General features: G+C 42.8%; 2 protein-coding genes across 2 annotated transcripts in view; both read right to left on the bottom strand.

Annotated features, from left to right (window-relative positions):
• LOC311492874 (uncharacterized protein) overlaps positions 1–6,172 on the bottom strand; it is a gene marked incomplete at its 5' end in the record, with an annotated part of 44,212 nt that extends 38,040 nt beyond the window's left edge. The window contains 3 exons of the mRNA XM_084551300.1: positions 5,426–5,531; positions 5,688–5,808; positions 5,859–6,172. Coding sequence (XP_084407426.1) covers positions 5,426–5,531; positions 5,688–5,808; positions 5,859–6,172 — 541 coding nt within the window. The remainder of the gene's footprint in view (positions 1–5,425; positions 5,532–5,687; positions 5,809–5,858) is intronic.
• A 3,103-nt stretch (positions 6,173–9,275) lies between these two features.
• Positions 9,276–19,243, bottom strand: part of LOC311488234 (uncharacterized protein) — a gene marked incomplete at both ends in the record, with an annotated part of 134,342 nt that continues 124,374 nt past the window's right edge. Inside the window, one exon of the mRNA XM_084544815.1 lies at positions 9,276–9,331. Coding sequence (XP_084400941.1) covers positions 9,276–9,331 — 56 coding nt within the window. The remainder of the gene's footprint in view (positions 9,332–19,243) is intronic.

The raw sequence follows: 19,243 nt of genomic DNA, 5'->3' as shown, positions 1-19,243 counted from the left end.
CCTGAGTCTCACCCTCTACCTGAGTCTCACCCTCTGCCTGAGTCTCACCCTCACCCTCTGCCTGAGTCTCACCCTCCGCCTGAGTCTCACCCTCTGCCTGAGTCTCACCCTCTGCCTGAGTCTCACCCTCTGCCTGAGTCTCACCCTCACCCTCTACCTGAGTCTCACCCTCTATCTGAGTCTCACCCTCTGCCTGAGTCTCCCCCTCACCCTCTGTCTGAGTCTCACCCTCTGCCTGAGTCTCACCCTCTATCTGAGTTTCACCCTCTATCTGAGTCTCACCCTCTGCCTGAGTCTCACTGTCTTCACACTGACCAGTATTTTAATGCCATGCCGACGGGAGAGATTTCTAAAACCTGTGTCCTGATTGTCGGCCATGACGTCCAACAAAAAGCTGTCTGTCTCGGTACAACGCACCGATCAACACACCACCCCATGAAATCCTGACAGTGTTTAAGAAAACTGTGTAAAGACAGAAACTGAGAGAAAACACCAGTGAATAGAAGAAAGAACAACCAAACCTTTCAGATCACTTTCAGACTCAGACTCAGTGTCAGGGGCGGACTGGGGGAGAAAAGTGGCCTGGGACTCATTGACAGACCAGACCACTTCATGCGCGGCGTGGGGAACCAGCCAGCAACACAAGTTTCATACCTTGATGAAACAAACTACATCTGATGTTGTTCTGGACCATAATCATATAGTAATCATTAACCTGAACCCTTAAGTAGCCTCCAGTAAAACAATTACATTAGCCAGGCTGTTAGAACTGAATGACACTGACTGTCTATACCGGGGGGGGCAATTATTTTCCCAAGGGGCCACATGAGAAACAGTAAATATCTTGGAGGGCCGTGCCAACAGGCTGAACTCAATCCTGTGCCTGCAGCAGTGGTATGTGTTTTATTTAGTGCTGGTGTTTTCAGTAAAGGGATGATCAAGAAAGCAGTTAGTCATACTTAAAGCATGAAATGCTTCATTAACAATAAACACATTCTCTTATGAAGTGCAGTGAATTAAATCTTTAATGAAATCTGTACCAATGACCTTTTAAAATATAAACAAGTTTATTTATTTATTAACTGTTAATCTATTAGTACGATTTGTTTTTTTAAATGACCATATATAATATTTATATTGTCTAATTCTACTGTATATTAAATAAATGATCATTCATAAACCACACATGTCAAACTCAAGGCCCATAACTGTATCAGGGTAGATAATATTTATATCTATCAGAACTGACCCGCAGGTGTTTTACGTGCGTCAGACAGGTACGTCAGTTAGCTCCTCCTACCAACTTTATTGACAAACTCGTCAGAGTCTCATTGTTGCCTTGGCAACCGCTCAGGTATCGGTACAGCAGCGCGGCTCTCTGAAGTTCATACGGTTGACCAATAAAAGCTCAAGACACAAGTATTAGAGAACTAAATACTAAAATATGTTAACGGAGACTCTGACACAAAGACGTAGTAGCTCTGGACCAGTTAGCAGCGTCACTACGTCTTTGTAACCAGTTAGCAGACCAGTTAGCAGCGTTACTACGTCTTTGTATCCAGTTAGCAGCGTTACTACGTCTTTGTAACCAGTTAGCAGACCAGTTAGCAGCGTTACTACGTCTTTGTATCCAGTTAGCAGCGTTACTACGTCTTTGTAACCAGTTAGCAGCGTTACTACGTCTTTGTAACCAGTTAGCAGCGTTACTACGTCTTTGTAACCAGTTAGCAGACCAGTTAGCAGCGTTACTACGTCTTTGTAACCAGTTAGCAGCGTTACTACGTCTTTGTAACCAGTTAGCAGCGTTACTACGTCTTTGTAACCAGTTAGCAGCGTTACTACGTCTTTGTAACCAGTTAGCAGACCAGTTAGCAGCGTTACTACGTCTTTGTATCCAGTTAGCAGCGTTACTACGTCTTTGTAACCAGTTAGCAGCGTTACTACGTCTTTGTAACCAGTTAGCAGCGTTACTACGTCTTTGTAACCAGTTAGCAGACCAGTTAGCAGCGTTACTACGTCTTTGTAACCAGTTAGCAGCGTTACTACGTCTTTGTAACCAGTTAGCAGCGTTACTACGTCTTTGTAACCAGTTAGCAGACCAGTTAGCAGCGTTACTACGTCGTTGTATCCAGTTAGCAGCGTTACTACGTCTTTGTAACCAGTTAGCAGACCAGTTAGCAGCGTTACTACGTCTTTGTATCCAGTTAGCAGCGTTACTACGTCTTTGTAACCAGTTAGCAGACCAGTTAGCAGCGTTACTACGTCTTTGTATCCAGTTAGCAGCGTTACTACGTCTTTGTAACCAGTTAGCAGACCAGTTAGCAGCGTTACTACGTCTTTGTATCCAGTAAGCAGCGTTACTACGTCTTTGTAACCAGTTAGCAGACCAGTTAGCAGCGTTACTACGTCTTTGTATCCAGTTAGCAGCGTTACTACGTCTTTGTAACCAGTTAGCAGCGTTACTACGTCTTTGTAACCAGTTAGCAGACCAGTTAGCAGCGTTACTACGTCTTTGTAACCAGTTAGCAGCGTTACTACGTCTTTGTAACCAGTTAGCAGCGTTACTACGTCTTTGTAACCAGTTAGCAGACCAGTTAGCAGACAACGGGCTAAACCTGTTAGCCTACTGCTCCAGGTAGCACACACGGCTAACAGGAAACTACTATAAATGACAACACCACTGCAGCTAAACACCAGTCTGTTAGCATACATGCTAACATACAGACACACTGAAAGTGACCGTTAGCCAAATAACAGCAGCATGTTTTAACATGGTATTAGCATTAGCATGCTAACTTAGCCCCGTGGTTAGCTCCTCTGACTGAGTTTGACACCACTGTCCTAAACAACCAATCAAACCACAACAGTCTAATGAAATAAGCTATGTCCACTGACATCTTCTGGTAAACGCACAACCAGATAGGTAATCAATCATAACATAATGTCCCATACCGTATCAGTCTTTTTAAAAGGCGCGGGTTGTGTCTGTCTCTAAATAATAAATGGTAAATAGTCTTGCTTTTAGCGTATTGGTTCAATACAACATTTAATTGCCAAATAAGGGACGATTCCGTATTTTACGGGACGTTACATGTGCGCTAGGGATAGTGATTTAGTTTTAACCCGCCCCAGTGGGCTGATCAAGTTCACCCACCACTCAGTAATTGTAGCCAAAGACTTAGCTGAGTTAGCAAAGAGCCGCCATGAGCCTGCTGAGCTGATTCAGCTTGTATTCTAGTATTCGAAATTGTTTATGCTGCCTTTGTTTTTGAGAGGGGCGGTATAAAAAAACAGTAACGTTATGTCGACTAATTAGGTTTATTAGGCCTATTAACATTAGCTAAAGTTAGCTAAAACACTCACTACAACGTTAGCTGAGTTCAAACAAGCATTTTTGCAAATCCCCCAGTGTCTTACCTCACAATACTTAGATAGTAATGATGGTTTACTACAAGAGTTTTACATAATATTGAGAGAGATATGCCACTCACCAGCTCAAAGCGCTGCTGCTGCTGCTGCCTCTTTTAAGTCACGGCTCCACAGTCTTCATAAACCCAAAATATTAACTGGTAAACAGTTTATGACGAAGAATTTACTTGTAAACAGCTACGTTTTTAGCGTTAGCTCTCCGCCAGAAAAAAAAAATAAGGTACAACATGCGAGAAAACAACACAAAACTCACCAAACCGGTGTGGCTGAGTTCTCATAAAGTCCCCGTCAGTTCCCGACCAGGTAAGTTATGTTTTTCAACTGCAATATCAACTTTTTCAGTCCTTTCTCTGCTTAGTAACCACCGCTCATTCTCTCTGATTTCTCCTCTGCTCTCTCCCTCAGGTCTCTGCTGCAGCGTCACTGAGGTGCTGCGTCTCGCGCCACCTGTCCCTTAAAGGGGCAGCGACATGAATTTTCTGTCAGCATACTTTTTAATCTTAAACATTAAAGCAACACTAAAGAGTTTTTAGTACCTTAAAATAATGTTTCAAAAATAGTTTCAGTGATTTATCACCTCAAAACTGGGTGAAAGCCAATTCTGTATTCGCTTTGCGGCCCTCTATTGGCTGTAACCGCACTATGTAACTTTGCTTCGTCGGGTAGCGTTTTTGTAGTTCTAAAAAGACTACAAATTTGACCTGCTTTACGGCAACGCGGCTACAAAATCCGGTAGGTTGAGGCTCAAATCAGTGAGAGAGTGAATCAGATCAGTGAGAGAACACTCAGCAGGTGTGTGGAAGATACCAGCTTCATGACAGAGCCTGCAAAGAAAAGGAGGAGTGTACTGTCCGATGAGGCGAAGAAAAGAAAACGAGAGCATGATAAAGAAAGAGCTAAAACGAGAGTGAATATCGGACCGGCTCATACTCGATGGCGACTTGGCTTTGCTGCTGCTGGACTTGTAGGTAATACCGGTAATATTTTTTTCAAACAGTGTGCATCGGTGTTCAATACATTGTCAATTATTTTATCGGCTCATCTTAGCTAAGGCGTTAGCTATTGTGCTAATATGTAACTATCGCTATGGCTCATGTTAGCTAAGGTGTTCGCTATTGTATGTAACTATCGCTAAGCTAAATATCGCTGTAACTATCACTGCAAGCTAAGACAATAACTGCCAAAATAACCCCAAATGTTTGATCGTTCCCAAAGTTGTTGATTCTTAGTTCACAACGGTCTCTGAAACTTTTTTCAACAACATTCACAAGATTTTCACAGACAATGCAAATGGCTATTACATGCTAAACTGTTAGGCAATACGTTTCTTTATTTTTCATCCTTATGTAAACCTATCTGGCTATTGCTAATCTGCCGTTTCAAATTTACAGTTTCACACAGAAATAAAAATAGCAAGCAATGTCATTATTTTGTTTTACTTCATTCTAATGTTGCAATACATCATACTTTCGTAAAATCATGCAACATACTCTACCTTGTCACTGGACATCCTTCGATATCGTTGATTGTTTCCAAAGCCGGTTCTGCATAAACAAATAACGTGCCTGCGACAGTAGGATGCAGTAGGCTAACTTATTTACGACGGAAGTAATGGACAATTACACTTCCAACCAGTAGGGGGACCGAAGAGGAAAACTTCTTTAGTGCTGCTTTAACTTATTGCTGTATTAACATTTTTAATTAACTGATGAATTAACTTACATTAAATGAATCACTTAACTTTCAAACTTATTTATGCAGTTTTTAAACTATTTATTCTTATTCATGTCATATTTTAACATGGGTTACATGTTGCTCCTCTCCCTCCACACCACATCTCCCTCACTTACCAAACTGTCTCTCCCCACACCATCCCTCACAGCTGCACCACATCAGTAATTAAGGAGTCCTGCTCCTGATGTCACCCACCGGGTCTTTCCTAATGTCACCACACTTTCCCCCTCTTGGCAAAAAGGACTCATCCCTGAGTCCCTACGGTGACATCTGATAATCACTGGACCAAACAGGCGGTCTCCGCTGGCGTGCTGGGCGTCCCCCTTCACCTGAAGACACGCCTCCTGGAAATTGTTGTTCCTGCAGCCCTAGACAGGACACAGTCACACCGGAGGGGGAGTCTAATCCAGATGCCAATGGGACCCCTGATGACCCCTTCTGTGTGCTCCCAACATCCTTTGAGGCGGGATTCAGGGCTTCCTGTCCTCCTAGTGACCCCCTCACTCCAGTGAGGACGTTCTAACTGGGATGGTGATAAGGGACCCAACTAGCACCAAGGTTGGACTTCTGGGCGCCGTCGTCTCAAAGGTACAGCCGGCTGAAAGTCGGATTGGCCAGCCCTCCGGGACTCTGGAGCGCTCGTCTCTGTCAACGGAGAAACATAGGGCTTAAGTCTGTTGAAATGCACCACGCACTCAGGACCTCCCTCCACCAGCACTAGCCTATAGAGTACATTCGTCACCCTTTCGATCACCCGAAAAGGGCCCTTATACTTTCTCTGTAATTTGGGGCACAGTCCTCGCTTCCTAGCCTTATTCTGCACCCAGACCAGCTCCCCTTCTGAATAATACTGAAAGTTGGCCCTGAAATCATAGGAGTTTTTCTGTCCCTCTGAGGCCCTGGCCTGGTGTCTTCTGACTGCTGCCACAACTGTAGATAATGTGTCAGAAAGCCTGGACACATAATCACTAACCGAGGAAAACTGTTCCTGAGAGTCCAAGTTTAGCATGATGTCGATAGGCAGTACAATTTCCCGCCCAAACAAAAGTTTGTAGGGGGTAAATGTCGTGCTAGCATGAACACTACTCCTGTATGCCAGCATCACATAAGGTAACAAAGTGTCCCAGTTTAACTGATTATCCTCCACCAACAGTGACAGCATAGATAACAGCGTGCGGTTAAAACGCTCTATCAGACCATCAGACTGAACATGAGAGGGAGATGTACGGGTTTTGTGGATTTGTAGGAGCCTGCACAGTTCACTAAATAATGTGGACTCAAAGTTCCGACCTTGGACCGAATGGATGCTCTATGGGACCCCAAAACGGCAAACCCATTCATCTGTCAACACCTTAGCAATACTGCTCTCTTCGTGATTAGGAAGGGGAAAAGCCTCAGTCCATTTGGAAAAATAATCCCCCACCACTAGGACATACCTACCTTTTCTAGGGGTTTCTGGGAGGGGGCCCAATATGTCTAACGACACCCGCTCGAAGGGTCTGGATGTGATTGACGGCTGCAAAGGGGCACACGGGGGTTTAACCTGGGTCTTATGAGAGGAGCAATCTACACACTCCTGTAGGATATTCTACACCTTTTAAAATGTCTCGTTAGGGCACCACCTCCTGTTATCGTAGGAAGAACACGGTTTAAATCAATTTATCAGTCTCAGTTAAATAATTTGCATATCTGAAGGAGTGAATCCTTTTCTACAATTTGTACCAGTCATTCTCTGCCGTAAAATAACATCACAAACAACTTCTTAAGTGTGAACAAATATTTATTTAATAAAATGACAACTATGAATAAATGAGGGACTAATAGAATATAGGAGTGTAATCAAATGAACGAATATAATAAGGTATGAAATAATTAATTTCTGGAGTGATGGTGAGAGATGGAGATAGTTAAGTCCTAAACTAAAGGGAATAGATTTGATATCTAATCTAATTAATCTTCTCTAAAAGATGTTAGTAGGGAGTTTCAAAGTAGTGACACCAACTCTTTGTCTTAAGCGGTAGGAACGGTAGACGGGACTTGTTGCTTGGTCTGCAACTCCAACACCCAGCTTCTTGAGAGCGTTGTAGGTGTTCAGTCGAAGGCAGTAGATGACACTTTGCAATGTCTTTGTGTTTGAAGAAAGAAGCTGGATCGTCACGTCTTCTCAGTGTCGTTGCTATGGCAACTGCTTCTTGATTTCTTGATCCGTCGAAGAGATTGGGTCTTTCTCTGATATCCCAGCTGACTACGCTGGCTAACTTATAAACGATGTTGATTAGTACTTCGGTTCGTAGAGTATAAAATGAATAAAACTAGAAAAATATTTAAGTCACTATAAAAATTGTACGTCGGGAAAAACATCCGACGAGAAACACACAGAGCCGAAAATGACCGGATCGTCAATATTCAAGTTGTTCTTAAAACAAAGTTAATAAGTATAAACGTGACTAAGTACGTAAAGAAGAAGACTGAAATAAAAGTAAAATGGAAACGGAAAGTGGAAAGAGATGCGGAGAAAGTAAAGTACAAAAGTATAAAAGTCCGGAGAAAGAGGAGCGTCTCTCTGGTTTTATGAGTTAATTATTCAGGGCGTGTTTGGATCGGGTTTCCATATTCTTCGCGCGGAAAGAGAAGAGAACGCCTACTTCTTTGTCTCAAGATGTCTTATTGCCTGATCTTCTTAACCTACTTTATATTACTAAATTGAATCATTCCATCACTCATCATGGCTCGTTAGCAATGTTTTTCGTATGCGCCAACACTCAACATTACAACATGACAAGATGACGTATCAGAATGACTACATCAAAGTAACTCAAAAGCATCAATAAATTAATAAACTCAAGTTCTCTTTACATTGACATTTTGCTAATAACAAAAGGTTGGGGTTTCTAAAATAACAATTCCAATAGTTATGATTTCAACTAATAGCTACTATTAGTATAAGAACATTCCTAATTCAACATGCTTTAACTTCAATGATTAAAAGAGAGAAAATACTTTTAAAGATAGCCACTTGATGGCAATGTTGATCCATCCTTACTGTGACAAATTATGTGAATTTGGGCTAGCTTTATCGTACAAGGATCAAAACCGTCTCATTGTGATCGTAAGCGTTTCCTGAACAATAATATATAACTTACCAGGTTATTACAATTGTGATAGTCATATTATCAAACTTAGGCTCTTTTTAGAGAGGAGAATGCAGATCAGAGTCTGGTTCTGGGGAAAGAAAGTTATTTACGACCTGCTTATCTGTGTTCTACTCTCTCGGTCATTCTCGGAGAGGGGGGAGCAAAACCTGTTAAAATGGTATGTTTGCATTTGTCTCTGAAAAGGAAAATTAGTACATCACAAGTTTAAAACATAGATGAACATAACATTAAGGCCTCTTGATTTTGTCCTTATGATAGTAGAAGTCAATTAATTCATGCTTTGTAGTTCCTGACATCGCGTTGATGTTCTTTCGATTCAGAACTAATTAGTCCATAAATAAGAGTGGGAAATTCCACAAGAAGTGTAAATCTGTCTTTTTGGCTCAGATGACGTCCTCAGCATTAGGGAGATCCGATTGGGGGGAGCGTGGGTCTGTTCAGTGTTTGGACATGGCACCTTTATGGCTAAGGTGTAAAAGGTTGATCTGTTAGAAGAGTTCTTCTACAAAACAACTTTGTAAATTTAAATTCCAGAGAGGGGGAGAATAGAGAGGACCACAGGACCCCTACACTTTTGAAAGGCTCATTTCAATCTGTCCTCAGTCATTTATTTACTGTGGCTTTTTCTTCCTTTTCTCTTTTTCAGACGTTCTTTAAAACATATTTGCTGATCAGTTCCTTCTGTCCTGGTTTCATCAACACATCAGAAGTCACAGAAATGTTCAAAAGCTCATGTTAACTTGTGTCTTGTTGAAGGTTTCAGTCAGGACTGTCCTCTGCTGGACATTTGAATGAAGGTCATTAGTTCCCTCTTCCAAACGTGTTGACTGACTTTGAGGGTTTTACTTGAAGCAGGAGGAGGTCGCTGACATGAACTCTGCTTCACCAGCAGCTTTATCTTCTTTGAAATCATCATCAGATCCTTCACTGATCAATAATCAAAGATCAACAACCTGATCAAACTGACTCTTCAGCCATCAGAGGAGACGTTACATCCTGGACCTGGACTCTGTCTGCAGAGGAGACACAAGACAGTTAGAGACAAAGACAGACAGAGACAAAGACAGTTAGAGACAGACAGACAGACAGACAGACAGACAGAAAACAAACCTTTCACTCTGAGCTCCACTATTTTCCCTCTCAGGATGTCTCTCTCCTTGTTCCAGACTACACAATTGTATACTCCACTGTCTCTCTTTGTGGGGTATTTCAGGGTCAGACTGAGGTCTCCAGTTTCCAGCAGGTCTTCATTCATCTTCGTTCTGTTTCTGTAAATCTGGTTCTGGTCTTCAAGCTGGTCAGAGCCGTTCTGATACACATGGACCTTCCTGTTGTCTCTGTCCGTCCACTCCACTTTAGCGTCTTCAGGCAGGTGAGCTGTGGTTCTGAAGGGCAGCTGGACAGACTCCACCCCCTCCTCCACCTCCACCTGACAGACTGAGAGGACAACAAATCCCATCATCAGCTGTAGAGACAGCAGCAGCAGCAGCAGCAGCAGCAGGTTTTCATGACTTTATTGAATGATTGTAGAGAAAGCTGAAGGACAGAAGCAGATGAGAGCAGAAGGAACAGGACAGAGATCTAGAAAGGTGTTGCAGATGATCAGAGTCTTGATGGTTGCTTGTTTGTGAGAGAGAGAAAGATTAGATTTTACAGAAATACTTCATTTCCATGAACACATGAGTCATCTTCCATAGAGATCATCATAGTAATAAATAAGACACACACAGATTGATCCAGTAAAAGTTCATCTTCCACAGTGTAAATAACGTTCTTATAACACCACTGTTGTTCAAACGTGTCCAAGTCTGCCATCATCTTCTAAAATCTGAACTCCAGCCAAAGTCTGGACCTGACATTACAAAGCCACACTGAAGTGTCCTCCTGGTCCACCCTGTCCTCCATTTAGTTCTTCCTGCTCACGTATATGGCTCATTCAGCCTCTCCTGACAGGAAGTTCAGTAGCTGCCACTTAATGTGCTTTGTCTTTTTGTAGCCTGCACCAAAGATGAAGCTGCTCTCAGAGAACTTTTCACCAACAACAGTTAAAAGATTCAAGAATTCAGTGAGTCTTGTCCACTCAGTGAAAAGATGGAAGACAGTCTCATTCAGCTTATTGGTAACAGCAGGGTTAAGAACAGAGATAAAAGCTAAATCATGGGGCCTTGATGAGGCCTCTGTCCCTTCCAGAGAGCCTGTGTTTCATAAGATGGCGCCGCGGACGGACGCCTCGGTACTGTGCTCTCTAGTACTTGTTGCTGTTTTACTTTTTAGTGTTATTTTCTGCACTCCCCCTGCTATTAAAATTAGCAGAGAGGAACTCTTGAACATAGGACTTTCCAGTGCCGGACTTTTTTCTCCGGTTTTCACTCAGTCAGATTGTTTTTTGGAGATTCTGGTCGGAGGAGCAGCAGCGCTCTGTGGATTTAGACGGAGACGCCGGCATGGGAAACGAGCTGGAGCGCTCGTCAAGTTGCGGCAGCGGGGATTATGCACCGTTCTCCCGTCCATACACTTGGGGAACGTCCGCTCTCTGCCTAACAAAATGGATGAATTGCTCCTTCTCCTAACCAAGAACTCAGACTTTCGCTGTTCAGCCGCCCTGCACTCTAAAAGGTTATAGCTATGCTTACTTAAATCGTGATGTACTTTACTTAGTTGCCCCTATCCTGTTGATTTAACTCATGGAACGTAAGCATGCACACATTTTTCCTTAAAGAGCTATAAAACTAAGGTCATCTGAGTAAACTGGACTTGTAACTTTATGTTCCTGGAGTGAACACGGAGGCTCACCGCTGCACATGCGCAGTAGAGCAGCACAAGAGAACAGGTGTGCGATAGCTGGATTTGGTATCGATCCGATACCAAGTAAACACAGGGCCAGTATCGCCGATACCGATACTTTTTAATAATTAAGGTGGATGCGCCATCAATCTGAATCAATCTAAATCTGAATGAATTTTTATGACATTTTAAGGGTTTTTGTGATTTTCCTCTCGGATTATTAATCAGTCAAAATCCAGTACATAAATTGGGCAGAGTTTGTAAGTAAATAGAAAATACTTCATTATCGCAGTAAAAGTTTTTGTTCAGAAACAACACAAAATGATCACTTGAGGACAAATAAAAACAAATTATTTTAGTGCACTTTTTTCTTCTTTTCAGAGAAGTCCTGGTTATATTGATGTACAAGGAGCTCCTCCAGCTTGACCACAGATACTTGTTGGACATTATTCGTGGACGACCATGCTCATCCATAGGTGTAGTACTGCCAAGAGGTCCATTTATAGTCCATTTTAAGACTGCATAAGGCCCTTCACCTTGACTATTGATCACTTTCAGTGGCTCCATAGCCTTTGGGACATTTGCACCAATCAATAGGCCTACATCTGCCTTGATGGGACTTAGGTGGACATCCTTTAGATAAGACCATCTTTTTGTGTCCATCTCTGTAGGAATGTTCTCTTGACTGACAGGAATGGCATTTTGTGTGAAGACCTCAGGAAGTTCTATGAAGCTGTTGCCATCCAGGCTGCATACTTCCAGTCCTGTCATAACATGGGTTTTCACAGGTTTTTCATGACCCATTGTTCGGAGTAAGATTTCGGTTTTCTTCCCTCTAACAGACAACTGTTCCATCAGTTTCTCTGTGACAAAAGTAGCATTGCTTCCAGGGTCTAGAAACGCATAGGTTTCAATCAAACAGCTGCCTTTATGTGCTTTCATTTTTACAGGTACCACTGCCAACTTGTAGTCTGTGGTTCTGTCTCCTGTTTGTTCCACTGATGATACCATAGCAATTTGTGCTGCCGATGAAACTTTAGCAATGCCATTGCTCCTGGTGTCTGAATCCTTCTTAGCTGCTGGTTTGGCATTTCCTGGAGTAAAGTTCTCCATATGTCGGACAGTGGGATGTTTCTTCTCACAGGAACGACACGTGAGACGTCTTTTACATTCTTTACTCATATGACCTTTAACCAAGCAGGCAAAGCAGAGTCCATTTTTCCTTAGCAGTTCAACTTTCTCCTTGTGGGAAATCTTTGTCATTGCTTGACATATTTCCATCACATGATCTCCTTTACAGAAAGCACAAGGCTTGATGAAAGCATCGATGGCTGTACGGATGCCCTCTGGCTTGTCGCCCTTTTTCCTAGCCTTGGTGTTCGTGTTGGCTTCTGTCTTGGGAACTACTGCTGTAGCAAAGCTTTTCTTGCTGCTAGATCTCATATAAGGCAAGTCATTTTTGGATTTTCTCCCATTAGCAGAATCCTGGATATCTCCAAAGACAGGATCTTGAATTATTCTGGCTTGTTTTTCTATAAACTGAACAAGGTCATGGAATTTAGGTCTCTGCTGTGTTCTTTCAGTGATGTTACATACAGCAGACCGCCATTTCTCCCAAAGTTTAAATGGTAGTTTGGAAACAAGCCGTTTCATGTTAGATGGTAAATCCAGCTCTGACATGTATGGGAGGTCCTGAACCGCATTAACACAGCCCCTTAGATAGAGGGCGTAGCTGTGAAGTGCCTTTCCATCATCTGTGCGTATTGAGTTCCAGTTTGAGGCCTTTTCCATGTATGCTGTTGTGACTTTGAAGTCATCACCAAAGTGATATTTTAGTAGGCGCTTTGCTTCATCATAGCCTGTTGTTGCAGTCATGTGAAAGCAGCTTTGCACTAGTTCCTTTGGCTGACCAACAGTATACTGTTCCAGGAAGTACAGTCGATCCTCATTACTGTTGGTTTTGTCCTCGATGTTATGCTTGAAAGCCTACATAAATGGTCGGAAAGTGAGAGGATCGCCATCAAACACCAGAACCTCCCTTTTTGGAAGTTTATCTTCTCTCTGCTGCATCACCAGCAGATCTGCCAAGTCTGTCTGTCTTTGCATAATATTTGTAAGATCGAGGCTCTGAGCTATTTCACCTCTGGGAGTGGATTGGTCTCTCCTGTGTGGTCCGTCAGATACAACAACTCTGGGTGTTTGAGGTTTTGTTGTAGCTCTTGGTGGTTGCTCAGGCTTTTCTGTAATTCCAGCTAGTGGTGAGTACCGGGTGTGTATCATTTTTTGTAAGGGTGTTTTAGGTATAGTTCCTATCCGTGCAAACTCCAGTTGTTCTAGGCTTACTTCTATTTTGTCAGATGCATTTATTTGTTCCTCCATTTGTTTTCCAGATTCTTCACTTTCAAATTCCTCCAGAGCCTTCAACCTCGCATCAGCTGCAGCAATATCTGCTTCCAAGTTCAGAGATTCCATCTTTAAACCCAGCTGATGCTTCTCCATTTCCAGTTCATGTTTCTTATTAAGAGCTTCAGCTCTGGCCAGTAGAGCAGCTTTGTCTGCAGCGGCCTTCATGCGTACTGAAGCAATGGATGAAGATTTTGAACATTTAGAAACGTTTGAACTCTTTAAACCAGTCTGTGAGATACTGTCCCCAAAGTCCACAAGAGTTTGTGGGTCAGGCTGAGATTTTATCCATTGATCCACCTCAGTCAGAAAAGCGTCATAATCTGCCATTTTTGGCTCATACCAGTCCAAAGTTTCATTTATTCTGACATCCTCAGGCAGCAGTTTCTGAACAGCTTCATGACACCTTTTAAATTCATCCAACATTGTTAGAAATGCATTTGTTTTTTCATTGATATTGGCAACATCAACACCTTCTTTCATCATTGTTTTTATTTCATTCATTTTCTGTGTACAATGTGAAAGTTTCCCTCTGCGCTTGCGCAGCGTCCATTTCAGGATCACCAGCTTCAGTGACTCCACTTTCAGTTCCTTCTGCCATTGTTTCACTTTTCGTTCTCAGCCTTTAATATTCATTTGTACAGTTTTTTTTAACCCCCCCCCCCTTTTTATTTTTTATTTTACACTAGACTCATTCTTGTGTGATCCCTTTAGCCACCTCCCGCGGCTGATATTTTTTTTAAATTTTTTTTATATACACACATTTTTTTTCATTTTATTTTTTCCTCCATGTCCCTGATGTCCTGCTCTAAGTGTTGTATGGTTCTTCTGATCCGTGTTGTGGAGTGACTAGTGTACTGCTGACAGAAAACCCTAATGTGTGTTGTACAAAAGTTCATCCCTCTGTGCATGTTTCTTTCATTGTTTTTAATTGCCTCACATGTAAATTCCCACACTACCAAGGGCCTTGAACACACCATAGACGTATGGCTTGGCTCAGAGCAAACATTGGCTGAATGATCTCTGCAGTGTGTGCGTCCATAGAGCCATGAGTTATGGTGTTGTTCTTATGTGTTACACTCTGTTGATGTTTGTTTATCCATGAGTCTGTTTTGATGACTTAGCAGTAGTTTTTCGCCATCGGTTGTTTAATGTGATGAGCATTTATTTGTTAATGAGTGACATGAAGCTAGCTGCTAACTAGCCATAACCTGAGAAGTTTGTGTTGCTGTGTTGCTAATCCCTGTTGTTTATACGTTGCATACTGAATGCTAATTGATCAGCGACAGTGTATGTCCCTCTTATGTTGCATCTAAGCCTATAGATTAATACTCAGGTTGATTAATGCTGACTTTAAATTAGGGCTGTCATAGTTAAAGAGTTAATAGCGATGCGATTAATTAAAAAATTTAACGCATTCATTTTTTTTGATCACGGTTAATCGGTTTGTCCTCTACTAGACTGCAGTGTCGGACCTCCAGTCCAGGTGGCGGTAAGGCACCTTGAAGCTGGTTGCCAACCGCAGAGACGTAGAAGAAGAATGAGAGCAATACTTCTTCCATTCAAACCGTGGTCATGGAAAAAAATACCCCTGGGCTTCTGAATGGTTCGTTTCACTTTAAAAAACTTCAAGACGGCTCAGTCGACAAAACAAAAGTATTATGCGCCTTGTGTCCGATGGAATTTCACTATCACCGAAGTACTAGCAGTCTGAGCTACCACCTACAAGCAAAACATCCCGGCAGTGCAGTCCAGGCTAACAACAAGCAGGAGATTCGTCAAAGCTCTCTGGTTGAGTGTGTGAGTTAACTACAGCGCTGGCGAAATGGGTGGCAACTGACTGCAGACCGTTGAACATCGTTGAAGATGCGGGTCTAAGGGACGTTCTTCATTTGGCAACTGCTGATCCATCATACACATTACCGTCGCAGGGAACAATTGGTAAACGCATACATGACCTGTATGAGACTGAGAAGGCAAGTAAAGTGGAACTCCTGAAAACTGCACATGCCGTCACATTAACAGGGGATCACTGGACGTCAGTGAGCAACAAAAATTATCTTGGAGTAACTGCACACCATATAGACAATGACTGGATATTGCAGTCGTTTGCTTTAACAGTTCAACATACAGGAGAACGACACTTTGCTGAAACATGTGCCCAGCATTTCACAGAAGTTGCAGAGAAATGGGATATTGCAAAAAAGGTGACAACAATTGGCACAGATAATGCACGGAATATGGTAGCAGCAGCAAGACTTATGCAATATGAACACATGCCGTGCATTGCACACAGTATACAGAGGTTGATTACCACGTTAATCCGTGACAGTGGTTTGGAGACGGTCCTGGCAAAATGCCGCAAACTGGTTGGACATTTTAAGCACAGTCCAGCTAACGCTGAAGAACTGCGACGCAAACAAGTGGAGAAGGGCCAGAAGGAGGAACCTCTAATCCAAGACATTTCCACCAGATGGAACTCCACTCTGAGCATGATCACTCGGCTTCACAGAAACAAAGATGCTCTCAGAGCTGCACTTGACCTCCATCAGCAGAGGAGCGCTCCAGCCATGCTGACCGATGCCGAATTGGAGAAAATCAAAAACTTTGAAATTCTTCTTGAACCCTGCAGGTAAGCTACTTAAAAAATAAAATAAAAACACAGTAACATTTATTTTGAATTTATGTGGTAGAAAATGCACAGGTGATTCATTATTGTCTCTTTAATCATTGGCAAGTAATTGCATTGTTGCAACAAAAGTATGATGCTGTTGTTGTAGTTTAAGCAGTTGTGGCAGTTGAAGGAGTAGATAAAGTTGTGCTTTCTGTGTGGGGCTGTAGTAGACTGGACAGGTGTGGTGGTAGGAGAAACTGTTGTATTTGATAGTTGTTCATCTATGAATTATTAGCTCTTAATAATTGCACTATATTTTTCATGGCAGGTATGTGACTGATCTTTTGGGTGGAGAACAGTACATATCCTGTTGTTACAGGCACAGCCTGAGACAGCTGGGGGCCTTGGACGTAACCTATGTTTATGTGAAAACAGGGAATTGTGGGAAAAAGGAAGTGCTAGAATGGTGTGTGCAAGAGGGCCATCACTACAGACAGTCGAAACAGTGTCAAGATAGGTTCAGGGCTACCGTATCCAAAAATTGTTAAGGCCGCTGTTCATGTCATTCAAAATAAATTCGTTGTGACCGGCAGTCCACTGAGCCCTCCTTCTTCTTTAAGCGGTGCCCGGACATTGTTACCAGCTGATTCACGAGCCACAAAGCGGAACGCTGAGTAGAGGCCGGTGCGCTCCCAACTACGGTTCGGAGCCGACTAGATCGGTTCAGGTAACACTGGGGGCTCGTCCGGGATTCCCCTCTGAAGAAGTTTTCGGTGGGCAAAGAGAGAGAATGGCTGCGCGTAAAGATAACGCCGTGGCAAGCCGAAACGCCGGGACTAACCCATTTCTGATGGATATAACGGAGACTGTTGGAGTGAATATGGACTTTGTAAATCACACTGATGGAGGACAGGGGCGTCACCAGCCGATTTTACCGGGGCTTCAGCCCGGGGAAAATTGAGCTCAGCCCGGGTAGCCAAAATTGTTATTTAACTTTTTTTTTTCGTTGTGCGTTCTATCCCTCGTAGCCTGTTAGAACAAGGAATCCCGAACACTAAACTGACAAGGAGAAGCAGACAGGCCGGGCGGGGCGGAGCTGGGCTGGAGAGGGCAGAGGCGCTTCGCGGTCTGGTCTAGTGATGGGCACGGCAGTTCTTTTGACTGTACTGAATCACTAGAATCAGTTCATTAAAATGATTCGTTCAAAAGATTCGTTCACCGAATCGTTCCTTCCATAGCAGGAGCCCTGATTGATGTCACACGCATCCACATCCGGTGGTTGCCAAGGCAACCGCTCAGCGTATCTGTGGTCGGCAGCCCGGCGATCTGCGACATCAGTCCATACGGTTGACCAATAAAAGTTCAATTAAGAATTAGAGCACTAAATATTAAAATATATGAATGGAGATTCTGACACAAAGACATAGTAACGTTGTACTAATTAGCAGACAACGGACTGAATCGGTTAGTCTATTGTTCCACGGTGGCACGTAGTACAACCCACAGAAAACTTACTAAAATACAAATGACAACACCACTGTGGCTAAACACCAGTATGTTAACGTACATGCTAACATACACACTGAAAGTGTCCGTCAAATAACAGCATGTTTAACATTAGCATGTTAGCTTCTAGCCTCGTTTTATTCTACACAGTTTATACTACACGGTGCTACACGGATGTCAACAAGCCAGCGCTAATTACAGCAGTACAGTTACTAAACGTGAACCAAGTCCCCTGCCCTGAGTGGCAGTTCCAGCTGTGTGGTCAGCAGTACGCGAGTGAGTGACACAGGCCTCGTGATTCTCTGTAAGATTCTGGGATCACTAGAATCGCGAATTGCACGTTAATCCGTACTGATTCGCTAATCATGCAGTACGTTCGCGAACGTACTGATTCGCTATCTTGCAGTACGTTTGCGAACGTACTGATTCGCTAATCATGCAGTACGTTCGCGAACGTATTCGCTAATCTTGCAGTACGTTCGCGAACGTACTGATTCGCTAATCTTGCAGTACGTTCGCTAATCATGAGTGGCAGTGCGAACGTGAATCGCCTGACAGACTCACCTCTCTGTTTGCAGCGAGTGAAACCAACACTACAGCAGCAGGAGTTTATATAAAAAACATCATTATATAATAAAAAACAAAAAAAAAAAAACATCTACAGCAGAAATTCTGTTACTTTTAAAAACTTCAGATATTTAAATCTGCCTGGCAGTCAGAGCTTATAGACGTGTATTAATGTAAGGGTATACACTGTTTTATATTATGTATTCCCCTGTAGGTCTAATGCAAATATGGTGCTCTGATGGTGCAATAATACATACCGAAGACCGAACATTATGTGCGTGCATTTTTCCAGCCTGTGTTTGTGACCAAATGTCTGATTGTTCCACTCCCGGCCTGCACGCTCGCTGCAGAGCTCAACTGAACTGAGAAAGGAACGAATCAGTTCATGAAGTGATTCCATTCAGTACGTTCACTCAAAAGATTCGTTCAAACGAACGAATCATTCGCGACCGACGCAACACTAGTCTGGTCTGAGATCAGTGGCTCTGTGCTCTCAAGTAACGTTACTGCTGTCAACTAGTCACTTGGTAGTTCAGCGTCATAGGTTGCAGTAGGCTACGTTGAGAAAGCAGACGAGACATGGCAGAACATTTGCTTAATGATACATTACATGCAACCTCACACTTAAACGTGTATGGACCTAGTAATTCAATAATAAATAATTTGGGCAGTCTAATGTAGCCTATTCTGTTGTCTACCAGTGTTTCCCATTGATTAACGAGACTGTGGCGGCCCGCTCATTTGACCATAAAAAAAAAGTAAATCATAAAAAAAATAAAATAAATAAATAATGATGATGATGATGATGATGATGATGGCTGCACCTGGCGCTATCCAGTCATACATCTGAGGACAGCAGGACGGCGTTTGAAGAGAATTTGAGAATTTTTTGAGAAGAGAAACGACGAGATGATCTATGGCAGGGGTGCTCATTACGTCCATCGCGATTGACCGGTAGATCGCGAAGGTAGTGCGGGTAGATCGCGTGCCGCCGAATTTTTTTTTTTTAGATGGTAGTCTAAAACATTTATCTGTTGCAACTCCAAAACAA

Source organism: Chelon labrosus (assembly GCF_963514085.1).
Source record: "Chelon labrosus genome assembly, chromosome: 1".
Classification (NCBI taxonomy): Eukaryota; Metazoa; Chordata; class Actinopteri; order Mugiliformes; family Mugilidae; genus Chelon; species Chelon labrosus.
The sequence above is the reverse complement of the archived record's forward strand: the minus strand, read 5'-3'. Positions and strand labels throughout refer to the sequence as shown.